This window comes from Canis lupus, chromosome 29 (genome assembly GCF_011100685.1).
Source record: "Canis lupus familiaris isolate Mischka breed German Shepherd chromosome 29, alternate assembly UU_Cfam_GSD_1.0, whole genome shotgun sequence".
In the NCBI taxonomy this organism is placed as follows: domain Eukaryota; kingdom Metazoa; phylum Chordata; class Mammalia; order Carnivora; family Canidae; genus Canis; species Canis lupus.
This window is the reverse complement of record NC_049250.1, coordinates 5920910-5933163: the sequence shown is the minus strand read 5'-3', so window position 1 is coordinate 5933163 and position 12254 is coordinate 5920910. Positions and strand designations below refer to the sequence as shown.

Genomic DNA, 12254 nt, shown 5'->3' with positions numbered 1-12254 from the left:
GTAATAACAGAACAGAGAACTCCCAGTTGCCACTATGTGTGTATATGCATACGTATACATGTGTGTACATACTCAGATGCGTGAATAATTTTATTTCAAACCAAATAAGAGTTCTTTATATCCCTAAATACATCAGTGTGTATGTTCTAAAAACAAAGACACTTTCTCACATCTAAGCACAATACAGATACCAATGTCTAGAAGTTAGGATTAATACAATACTTTTTTTCTAATCTGTAGGGCTTATTCATATGTTAGCAGTTTTCCCAACACAGTATTTTATTAGAGAGGAAAAAGGTTTTTCCATAATATCATCCAGGATCACTTACTGCATTTAGCTATCATCTCTGGTTTCCTTTAATCTGGAGTAATTTTTCAATCTATCACTGTCTTTCATGACTATAAGAGTTTTGAAAAGTATAGGCCATAATTTATGAAATTTTTAACAAATGCTTTCAGTTGTGTTACATTTAAAGTCACTGACTTCGTGCCTTGAATATAAAATATAAAAGTATAGGCAGATATTTTAAATAGATATTGAAGGAAGAATAAGTTCTTAGTATATTTTTATCTGTTGTATGTAATTGAAGTTTAGGGAGAGGGCCTATTGACAAAAGCATCGAATTATGTATGAAGTCTAACAGAGTGGTTGGTATTTATCCCTAAACACACGTGCTTACACACACTGTCTTTGAAGAAGACACACCTTCTGGAAGGAGGTGATTAAACAGAATGTATACAGAAGGACTGTTCTGCCCATGGGGATCTGTTTGTGCAGTTTGATAGTGGCTTATGGAGAGAGAGAGGAGGAGGTACCTCCTTGCAGCAGTGCAGCAAGTTACTCTGTGGCTGGCAAATGGTGTCTTTGGAAAGGTTTGTGGCAAATAGCTTCTGTGTGATAAGTGGTAATTGAAACTCTGCAGAAAAAAAAAAAAAAAAAGAAACTCTGCAGAAAATATTTTGGTGAGACTCTTAAGTTAGAAGCAATTGAAGTGATTACGTTGAGTGGAAGACTTAAATTGTCCTGATTGAGTTGATATTTCTAGGGAGGAATTAAAGAGACATTTTCATAATATTAAACTCATTTCTCACTACACATTTTCTCTCCTGAAGGAAGTGTTTTGAATATAAACCTCATTTGTTGTCTAATTGGAACAAAGTTTTTCAAACATTGTTTTTCCCCTGTAGTTTTGGTTGAGAACTGTCATATTCTCTGGTATCATCCCCTCACCCCTCTCATAACCAAGATCCTTGCTGTCATTCAGTATTGAGCTGTAGTGGTTTTTTTTATTATTATTAAAAATGGTTTAATGTTTAAAAGGATAATCAAGATGGTTAGTTGGTTAAAGGCATGAAACGTGTTTCAGATTGACTAAAATTTTAACTTTATATTTTTATTTTTTTAAAGATTTTTTATTTATTCATGAGAGAGACAGAGAGAGAGGCAGAGACACAGGCAGAGGGAGAAGCAGGCTTTCTGCAGGGAGCCCAAAGAGAGATTCGATCCTGGATCCCAGGATCACGCCCTGAGCTGAAGGCAGACACTCAACTGCTGAGCCACCAGGCGTCCCAAATTTTAACTTTTTAGACATCTATATGCACACAATTTTTTTTTTCATGTAGGAGTAACTGAATACTATCTCACATATTTAGGCCCCTCAATTTTTGTTTTTAGAGTGTGATAATAATGATGTTATTTTAATAGACTTTTTCTTGATTTCTTTTTCGTGTGTGTATGTATATTTCAGTAGTTCCAGTGGCAATGTAAGCAGCAGAAAGGATGAGACAAATGCTCGAGATACTTATGTTTCATCTTTTCCTCGGGCACCAAGCACTTCTGATTCTGTGCGGTTAAAGTGTAGAGAGATGCTTGCCGCAGCTCTCCGAACGGGAGGTAAGTTTAGTGTACCCTTTTCATTGCCCAGCCTTTTGTTCCTCACTGCCACCACCGTCATGTCCACCTCCATGTTTCTGGTTTACCAGCAGCATCCCAGGGATGGCTGCTTGCACTGCTTAGTTCAGGAAAATGTTGTGGCAAATAGGGGTTACTGATGGCAGAGATGAATAGGTATGCTGGGGCCATTGCTTACTACTATACAGCTGCAAGAAAGAGATTCCTTCTAATAATATGTGGATGTTTCCCTTGATTCATAGTAACTTAAAGGTTTTTCACAAATCTTTTTTCCTCCTACTTTTAATCTGTAAACCATAGTTGACCCTTGAACAGTAGGAGTTTGAAGTACTTGGGTTCACTTATAATGTAGATATTTTTCAACAGAAGCAGTACAATACTGTAAATATGTTTCTCTCATGATTTTCGTAATAGCATTTTCTTTTCCTCAGCTTACTCTATGGTAAGAATACAGTATATAGTACATATAACATAAAATATGTGTTAATTGTTTATGCTATTGGTAAGGCTTTGGTCAACAGTAGGCTATTACTAGTTAAGTTCCTGGGGAGTCAAAGGTTATATGCGGATTTTTGACTGCAGGGAGTTGGCGTCCCTAATCCCTGTGTTTTTCAAGGGTCAACTGTAATTACTCTGTTCCCCAGATTGAGCATTAATGGTAGTATATTTGGGTCTTGTTAAATGTTAGTATGACATACAGTATTTAAGTTTTATATTCATAATTCCATTTTTAATTTTTTTAAGTGGAAAAGAGATCTTGATTTATAAATGGGAGCCTTATTTAATTTGAAGTTCCCCATTCTTGGGGATCCCTGGGTGGCACAGCGGTTTTGCGCCTGCCTTTGGCCCAGGGCGCGATCCTGGAGACCCGGGATCGAATCCCACGTTGTGCTCCTGGTGCATGGAGCCTGCTTCTCCCTCTGCCTGTGTCTCTGCCTCTCTCTCTCTGTGACTATCATAAATAAATAAATAAATAAATAAATAAATAAATAAATAAATAAATAAATAAATAAATATTTTTAAAAAATCAAAAAAAATTTGAAGTTCCCCATTCTTGTGTAAAAAAAAGTTTCATATATAGAAATTTTCATCATCTTCTACAAATTCATTCTTTTCCTTTTCTATTATACTGAACCATAGTTAGTATGACCTATTTTTCTCCTTACTCTGCCCATTATTCCCTTACTGTCTCTTTATTTATTTTTTCTTTTTTTCTTCCTAGTTTCTTTTTATTTCCTTCGGTTTGAATGTTGCATGGGAGTCTTCTGAGTGTGTCCATATATATGATTGGCAGATGAAATCAGTGGCTTCTTTGCATTGAAGCCTGAGTCATGTGAGACAAGACAGTTCTTTCTATAACTTTCTCTATTCTTTGCTGGAGCAACCAGAATTTATGGAGTTGTGAAATGAGGAATTGCCTGCTAATCACTCACTTTCTCACTCCTGCAGAATGAGTCATTAATGCAGAAGGACTGTGGGCATTAGGTGAATCCAGAGAAGGAATCTAATGGGTAGGAAAGAGATCAGGTTTTAATGAAATGAAACAAAAAGGATTATTAGGGCAATGGGGTTGAAGAAATAGAAATGCAGTTTAATTTACTGTGTATTGAAATTTTCTTTCAGTATCTTGTAATCATTCTTGACAATTCTTTGTGTCTGTGTTTAGATGACTACGTCGCTATTGGAGCTGATGAGGAAGAATTAGGATCTCAGATTGAGGAAGATATCCTTTGTGTATAAATTCATGAATGTTTTAAATAATCTGCTTATTAACTATTTTTCTTCTTCCTGTATAGAATTTAGAGTTTCATTTTTCAGTTTCTATCTTGATTGTATTGTTTTGCAGGGAAAGGATAGGATAGGGCCATCCACGTCATTTTATTCTTGTTTTTCAAAAGTAAAACATATATGTTTGATAGTATTTTTATTTTTTTGCCTTGCAAATTGGGAATGTGGCATCTCAAGTGAACTTGTACAAAAGGGCATAAGGACACACATACTGTATGTGTGGAGTAGGGTTTCGTGTTTGGGAGATCTCAGCAAAGCATGCAAGGCCCCTGAGTTCATGATCTAGGAGGGAAGTGTGTTTGTCCTGGGTACCATGGAAAGGGCTTTGGGAGAGGGGTTGTACACATCTAGGTGACTGTGTGACCATGAAGCAATCCTAGTTGAGGAAATGGCCATTTTAGAAATTGTGCTGCACTTTGGGCTCGCCTGTTCTGTTGAGAAAAACACCCTGCTAAACTTAAGCTTCTGGCTGAACTAGAGGAGGAAATGAATCTTTGGGGCTGTAATGAATGGTTTCTTCCCACAGGGCCCCCAAAGGATTTGTGTAGACATCAAGCCTTTTAAGATCTTTTGTAGAATTCGTATTTGGGCAAGTGAAAGTTTAGATAAATGCAGGCCTTTTTTCACAAGTTTTCTCAGACTGAGTACTTGAGTTACTTTTTGAAATGTCTTTAATTTGTGTGCTGCTGGCATTAAATGTTAAGAAAGCATTGCTCTTTCATAGAGTATAGGATTACTGTTACTTGCCAGCTACAGATCAAGAAATGAGGTAGAAACACTGCCCTGTTAGCTTAATCTAAATTGGAGACAGTTTTAGAGAACTGCTTAGAGATTTCAGGAATTTTTATTTTGGTGAAATAGGAAAAAAAAATCTTGCCTTTATAATTTAACCTTTTTTCCTTAATGGCCTAGTACCTATATATCAAGAAATAAGGAATACAGATATGAAATACAAAAATAGAGTACGAAGTAGGATATCAAATCTTAAAGATGCTAAGAATCCAAATTTAAGGAAAAATGTGCTGTGTGGAAACATTCCTCCTGACTTATTCGCTAGAATGACAGCAGAGGTGAGTAAATGAGAATATAACATTTTCATGATGTTATTACATAATATCAAATTAAAAATCTTTGTAAATTATGAAGTACTATATAAGTACTACATTTCTAATAAATCATTATTAGTTATTCTGATGTATTTATATGTATAATATATTAGATAAATAAGGTGGTTGAATCTGTTGGTATCAGTACTCTTGTCTCTTCCACACCTATACCACGATCTTGGGTTGATTGCTTTAAATTGTCTAAAAACAAAAATATTTTTACTTTTTTTTTGATTCATATGTAATTGAAGATTTGAATATATAATTGCAAACAGACTTTGCAACCTTTAAGTTTTTTTTCATGGTTAAACCCTGTAATACTGGTCACATCTCATTGACTCTTCCTTAAATTTTAGGGAATGATGGAGAAAATGAAACTCAGAACTTGCTATTTATAGACACAGCAGTTCATAGTTTGTGGTCTCTTTTAGAAGAGAGTGAGTTTGTCTTTCTATATAGCTAATAAAAATTGTTATATTTTTAACATTCATTTTTTTTAAACCTCACTAAAACTTTAAATTAGAGACCTTAGGGTAATGAACTCCTATATATCCACCACCCAGGCTTCAGATATTTTCAAGAGTTTGTCACCATTGGGGCTCCTCGGTGGCTCAGTTAAGCATCTGCCTTTGGTTCAGGTCATGATCTCAGGGTCCTGGGATCGATCCCTGCTCTCTGGGGAGTCTGCTTCTCTCTCTGCCCCTGCTTATGCTCTCTCTCTCTCTCTCTCTCTCAAATAAGTCAAATCTTAAAATAAAAGAATTTGTGACACTTTTCATGTCTCTTTTTTCTTTTTTCTTCTTTTCCCCTGAATTGTTTTCTTTCTCACAACCCTGAGATCATGACCTGAGCCAAAACCAAGAGTTGGGTGCCTAACCGACTGAGCACCTAGATACCCCAAATCCTGTGCACATCTCAACTCACAGAGGGAACGACATATTTCTCCAAAGATCCTGGTTCCTTTTTGGGAAGGGCAGTGGTACAGACAACAATCTATACTAGAGGTACTCATTGCTACAGTATTATTACATTGTTTATAAACCTTTAAACAGTAATTAAACCTAATTTTCACAATACACACTTACAAGTATTTGACAAAATTTTAAAAAAGCAAACTGAGTTCAGGAAAAAATAATTTTTCACTTTTAAAACTTTAAAAGTTAGTTTTTGTTCTATTTTTATTAAGCTAATGGAACATAAAAGCATTCAGAATGTATATAGAAGATGCCTATAACTGAGTGTATTGCCATCTCCCTCAGGAAATGGCTAGTGATGAACTCAAAGAGATGCGGAAAAACTTGACCAAAGAAGCCATTAGAGAGCATCAGATGGCCAAGACGGGCGGAACCCAGACTGACTTATTCACATGTGGCAAATGTAAAAAGAAGAATTGTACTTACACACAGGTTTGTGATTATTTATAGACTCTTATTTTCATGTTAAGAATGCTTGAGGGTATATATGGTAAGGCAAGTAAGTCAGAGAAAGACAAACACCATATGATCTCGCTTATGTGTAGAATCTAAAACAAACAATAGAAACACTCAGATACAGAGAATAAACTGGTGGTTGTTGGAGAAGAGCGGGTGGGGGATGCCTGAAATAAATGAAGATTAGAGATTAAGAGGTACATACTTCCCAGTTATAAAATAAGTCACAAGGATATAATACATAGCATAGAGGATATAGTCAGTAATGTAGTAACTTTGTGTAGTAACAGAGTACTAAAATCATTTTGTAATGGGTAAAAGTACTAAATCACTATGTTGTACACCTGACACTAATACAATATTGTCAATTATAATTCAGTTAAAACTAAATACATAGAGTGCTTACAACTCCTGTTTCAAAACAAGTAGTAAAGATAATTACCAGTACTTTGATATTTTACAAGAGGAGATGTGAACTATTCAGTCTAGTTAATTGAAAGTAAGTTGGTATGTTTATATTTTCATGAAAGTTGTTATGTGAAAGCTCTATCAATTAAATAAAACTTATAGAAAAAAACATTGTAGGATGTAATGAAATGGCCATATTCTTTATCTAAGAGTTGAGCAGTTGATTATTGGGTATAATTCTTTTTATCTGACAGGATTGTATAATTTAAGGAAAGCTCTTTACTCTTCCTCACTTGGAGCGTGGGTACTTTTAGCTTAACTGCTTTCCAGATACTGATTCTTTTTCTGCAACATATATATTTTTTTAAGATTTTATTTATTTATGAGAGGGAGAGAGAGAAATAGGCAGAGACACAGGCAGAGGGAGAAGCGGGCTCCATGCAGAGAGCCCGTGGGACTCCATCTTGGGTCTCCAGGATCACACCCTAGGCTGAAGGCAGTGCTAAACCACTGAGCCACTCAGGCTGCCCTTTGTTCTTGAACAAAAAAGAAAACTGAGAAGATCCTCATAGTGGTTATTTTGTGTGTGTGTGTGTGTGTGTGTGTGAAAATGGTTTATCACTGTCAGTAATTTCCTTTGTCAAGTAGCTATTTTTTGTGCTGTGTCTGTAATCTACTAAACTCGAATTTTCCCCTTTAAGAACAACTTACAGTTAATGTTTTAGAGTCATGGATTTAGGAAAATGAATTTTCTGATGGACAGAAAATTAAGCAGTTAAGAAAGTAGTATTATTAAACTCCATATAAATTGTAGAAAGGAACCTTTACTTTTTTAAAAAAAATTAAAAAAAAAAAGAAAAAAAAATTTTTAGAAGGTGTTGTATTCTCAAGGTTAAAGATTCAAAAGGTAGAAAAGATTCTAAATGGAAAGTTCCCCTCCCACTTTTGTCTGCAGCAACTCGGTCCCACCTCCCTGGAGGTAAACCAGGATTACTAGTTTGTTTGTTGTGTGGCTTTCTATGTGTTTTATGCATATACATATAAGTATGAATATATTTTTGTTTTCTCTTTTTAAAGTTTATTTTTTATATTTTTTAGTAATCTCTACACCCAACATGGAGCTCAGACTCAAAAACCCCAAGATCAAGAATTGCATGCTCTTTTGACTGAGCCAGCCAGGCACCTCCGTTTTCCCATTTCTTAAATATATGTGGTAGCACATTATATAAACTTCTGCCTCTTTTTTTTATAAAAGACTTAAGTTTGACTTTTGGCTAACATGTACCTACCAGGAGATTAACATTTTGCCCAGAGAGTAAAAAGTTCCTCCTATCTATGTACTTTTAGGGCCCTAGTAAGCAAGTATCTTGATATAGATGAATGAGAATATTTCAGAAGGACTTTTCAAAGCACTTTTATCTGAAGGCCTTAAATAAGCAGAATGCTTATTTTGAGAATGCCTTTTATGTCTCTTTGGGCCTTTTTTTTTTTTTTTTTTTTTAAATTTATTTACGATAGTCACACAGAGAGAGAGAGAGAGAGAGAGGAGCAGAGGGAGAAGCAGGCTCCATGCACCGGGAGCCCGACGTGGGATTCGATCCCGGGTCTCCAGGATCGTGCCCTGAGCCAAAGGCAGGCGCTAAACCACTGCGCCACCCAGGGATCCCCTCTCTTTGGGCTTTTGAGTTAAAAATCATGGTGATAGTTGACAAGTATTGTGTGCTTCTCATCTTTGAAGCAGTCATATACTGGATTTCATCATCCCACACTAAATTTAAATAGACCTTATTTAGAATGCAATATTTTTGATATTCAGGTTCTTGCCTTCACTCATTTTCCTTATCTGCCCCGTGACTTAGACCTAAGAATAACTTTTAACTTTAATAATGTGTTGTCAGCTTCATTCAGGAATGTATGGTTGAAAGATAACCTATCTTTGGGACCTTGTTTTCATTAATTCTCAGAGAACTTGAGAAGTCTATTATCTTATATTGATAAAATTTTTAAAAATCATATTAGCTTTATTTTTTTTCCTAAGTTCTCTTTTTGTTTTAAAACATACAGTTGTGGCAAAATACACATAATCTAAAATTTACCACCTTAACCATTTTTAAGTACACAGTTGAGTAGTAGTACATTCATAATACTGTGGCGATCTCAGGGACTCTTTTTCTCTTGCAAAACTGAAACTCTATATACCCATTAAACAGTAACTGCACATTTCTCTAGCTCTTGGCAACCACCAGTCTCTGCGTTTGACTATTCAAGGTAGTCAAAATGATAAATGGAGCCTAATAAGAGTATTTTTCCTTTTTTGTCCCTGGCTTAGTTCTAATACTTGATCTATTCTAAGGTAGTAATTAGAAACACAAAGATCTATGTACAGATCAACATCACTCATCATCAGGAAAATGCAAATTAAAACCATATAATCATAAATGGCCATCCATATTATATAGCATGTGTCAGAATTTCCTTCCTTTTTAAGGCTAAATAATAATCCACTGTATGTAATACCACATTTTATTTATCCGTTCATCTAGTGATGGACATTGGGTTGCTTCTACCTTTGGGCTATTATGAATAATGCTGCTATGAACTTCTGTATACAAATACCTCTTTGAGACCCTGCTTTCCATTCTTTTGTCTATATTCTCAGGAGTAGGAATTCTGGGTCATAAGAGCTTTGTTTTTTGTTTTTTAAATAAGAGAGAGTGTGGGAAGAGGCAGAGGGAGAGAGAGAATCTTAAGCAGACTATATGCCCATTGCGAATCCTGATGCAGGGCTCAGTCCCACAACCCCCTAGCCAAAATCAAAAGTCAGACATTTAACCAACAGCCACCAGGCACCAACTGTTTTAAAGCAATGTAAAGTACTATTTATAGAAAAATAGAAAAATATGGAAAAATATGAACAAAAATTTAAAAATCACCCATTAATCTGAATTCAGAAAGAACAGTGGTCAGTATTTTGGTGCCTACAGTATTTTATGATTTTTTTTTTCCTAATCTAATTGCAGCTAAATACTACAAACCAGTTTTTAAAAAGATTTTATATATTAGCAAGCATGAACAGACAGGAGGGGCAGAGGGAGAGGGAGAAGCAGACTCCCCACTGAACAGGGAGGCCTGTAGGGGTAGGACTTAATCCCAGGACCCTGAGATCATGACCTGAGCTAAAGGCAGATGATTAACTGACTGAGCCACCCATGACCCCCCCATAAACCATTTTATATACAGTTGACCATTGAACAACAACGGATTTGAACTGCATGAGTCCACTTACAATTTTTTTCAACAAATACATGTCTAGTACCGTAAATACATTTTCCTTTTGATTATCTTTTTTTTTAAGATTTTTTTTTATTATTATTTATTGATTCATGATAGAGAGAGAGAGAGAGAGAGAGAGAGAGAGGCAGAGACACAGGCAGAGGGAGAAGCAGGTTCCATGCCGGGAGCCCGACGTGGGACTCGATCCCGGGACTCCAGGATCGCGCCCTGGGCCAAAGGCAGGCGCCAAACTGCTGAGCCACCCAGGGATCCCCCTTTTGATTTTCTTAATCACATTTTATTTTCTGTAGCTTGCTTTAAGAATCAGTATATTGTACATATAACCTACAAAATATGTATTAATTGACAGTTTGTGTTGTTGGTAAGGCTTGTAGTCAACAGTAGGCTATTAGCAGTTGCGTTTTGGGGAGATTTAGATGTGGGTGTTCAACCGCAGGAGAAGTTGGCATTCTTAACTCCCACATTGTTCAAGGGAGAACTTTATTTCTTTTCACTTAGCTACTATAATAATGTTAGTATTTTCCTTTAATTATTAAAACAACAACAACAACAACACCTTTGTAAACATCTTAATCACTGTATAATATTCCATCAGATTGGTATGCTCTGTTTTCATTATTTCCCTATTGGATATTTAAGTTTCTTCCAGTGTTTGTACTGTTATAAAATTAAACTCTTCAAACATCCCTGTACACAGATCTCCCACACCCAACTTTATGAGGAATAATTGACATATAACTGATTTTTTTTTTTTAAGATTTTATTTATTTACTCATGAGAGACATAGAGAGAGGCAGAGACATAGACAGAGGGAGAAGTAGGCTCCCTGCAGGGAGCCCGATGCAGGACTTGATCCCAGGACCCTGGGATCACAACCTGAGCCAAAGGCAGATGCTCAATGGCTGAGCCACCTAGGCGTCCTAATTGAATGTTTTTAAAGTGTACACTGTGATGATTTGATACATATACACATTGTAAAATGATTATCAAGATCATTAACAAATCTGTTACCTCACATAATTAACTTTTTTTTTTTTTTTTGGTGTTGAGAATGCTTAAGATCTACTCTAGCTATGGTCACAGTGCTAGTGAGGATCAAAGCATGTTTGATCCTCAGAAATTACTCTTTTTATAGCTGAAAGTTTATGTCCTTTGACTTACATCTCTCCATTTCCCACTTCTCTCAGCCTCTGACAACTACCATCTGTTCTCTGTTTCTATGAAATCAACTTTTTAAAATTAATTAATTAATTAAGATGTCACGCAGTGATACCATATAATATTTGTTGTTCTCTGGCATATTTTATTTAGCATGCCTTCCAAGTCCATCTGTGTTACCTAAAATGGTAGGATTTCCTGCTTTTTTATGGCTGAATAATGTGTGTGTGTGTGTGTGTGTTTGTGTGTGTGTACACACCACTTTTCTTTACCCATTTTTTATCGATTCTTCAACTGAAGGACTTTTAGATTGTTTTCATATCTTGGCTATTGTGAATAATGCTGCAGTGAACAAGGGTATGTAGATAACTCTTTAAGGTGCTGATTTCATTTCTTCAGATACATTAGTGGAATAGGATTGCTGGATCATAAGGTAGTTGATTTTATTTTTTATGCTGTCTGTTCTTTCTTTCTCCCTTTATCCCGACACTCCAGCAAACAGCGCAAGAAAGAAGGGGGTGCGTAGGGAGGCGGGAGGGCGGGGTAGGGAAGGGCGGGAGGAGGGTGCGGGGCGGTATTGATGTGTTTCTTAGGGCTTCTATTAGGTTCTTTCTTGTCTTTTTTTTGTTTTTTCTTTCTATTCTTTTCTCTTCTCTTTTCTTTCTTTTCTTTTCTCTTCCTTTTCTTTTCTTTTCTTTTCTTTTCTTTTCTTTTCTTTTCTTTTCTTTTCTTTTCTTTTCTTTTCTTTTCTTTTCTTTTCTTTTCTTTTCTAAGTCAGGTCTACCCTCCACAATGTGGGGCTCAAACTCACGACCCTGAGATCAAGAGTTGCATGGTCTACCAACTGAGCCAGCCAGGCATTCCTGTGGTAGTTTAATTTTTAATTTTATTTTTTTGAGGAACTGCCATCCTGTTTTCCATAATGGATATACCAGTTTATATTCCTACCAACAGTGTACAGGAGTTCCCTTTTCTCCACATTCTCAGCAACATTTGTTATCTCTTGTTTTTTGATAATAGTCATTCTAACCTCACCTGTAAGGTGATATTTCCTTGTGGTTTTAATTTGCATTTCTGTAATGATTAATGATGTGGATCTGTACACACGTCTTTATTTGTGTTTCTAATTAGCATCTTAGAATAGCTCAGATGTCAAGT

The 12254-nt window shown here is 35.8% G+C and overlaps 1 protein-coding gene across 3 annotated transcripts in view; it reads left to right on the top strand.

Annotated features, from left to right (window-relative positions):
* TCEA1 (transcription elongation factor A1) overlaps window positions 1-12254 on the top strand; it is a 38385-nt gene that overhangs the window by 23754 nt on the left and 2377 nt on the right. For 2 of the 3 annotated variants that reach the window (XM_038579309.1, XM_038579307.1), the window contains exons 5-8: window positions 1749-1894; window positions 3579-3635; window positions 4616-4770; window positions 6066-6212. In XM_038579309.1, the coding sequence (XP_038435237.1) occupies window positions 1749-1894; window positions 3579-3635; window positions 4616-4770; window positions 6066-6212 (505 nt within the window). The remainder of the gene's footprint in view (window positions 1-1748; window positions 1895-3578; window positions 3636-4615; window positions 4771-6065; window positions 6213-12254) is intronic. The other variant, XM_038579308.1, reaches the window with a different exon arrangement.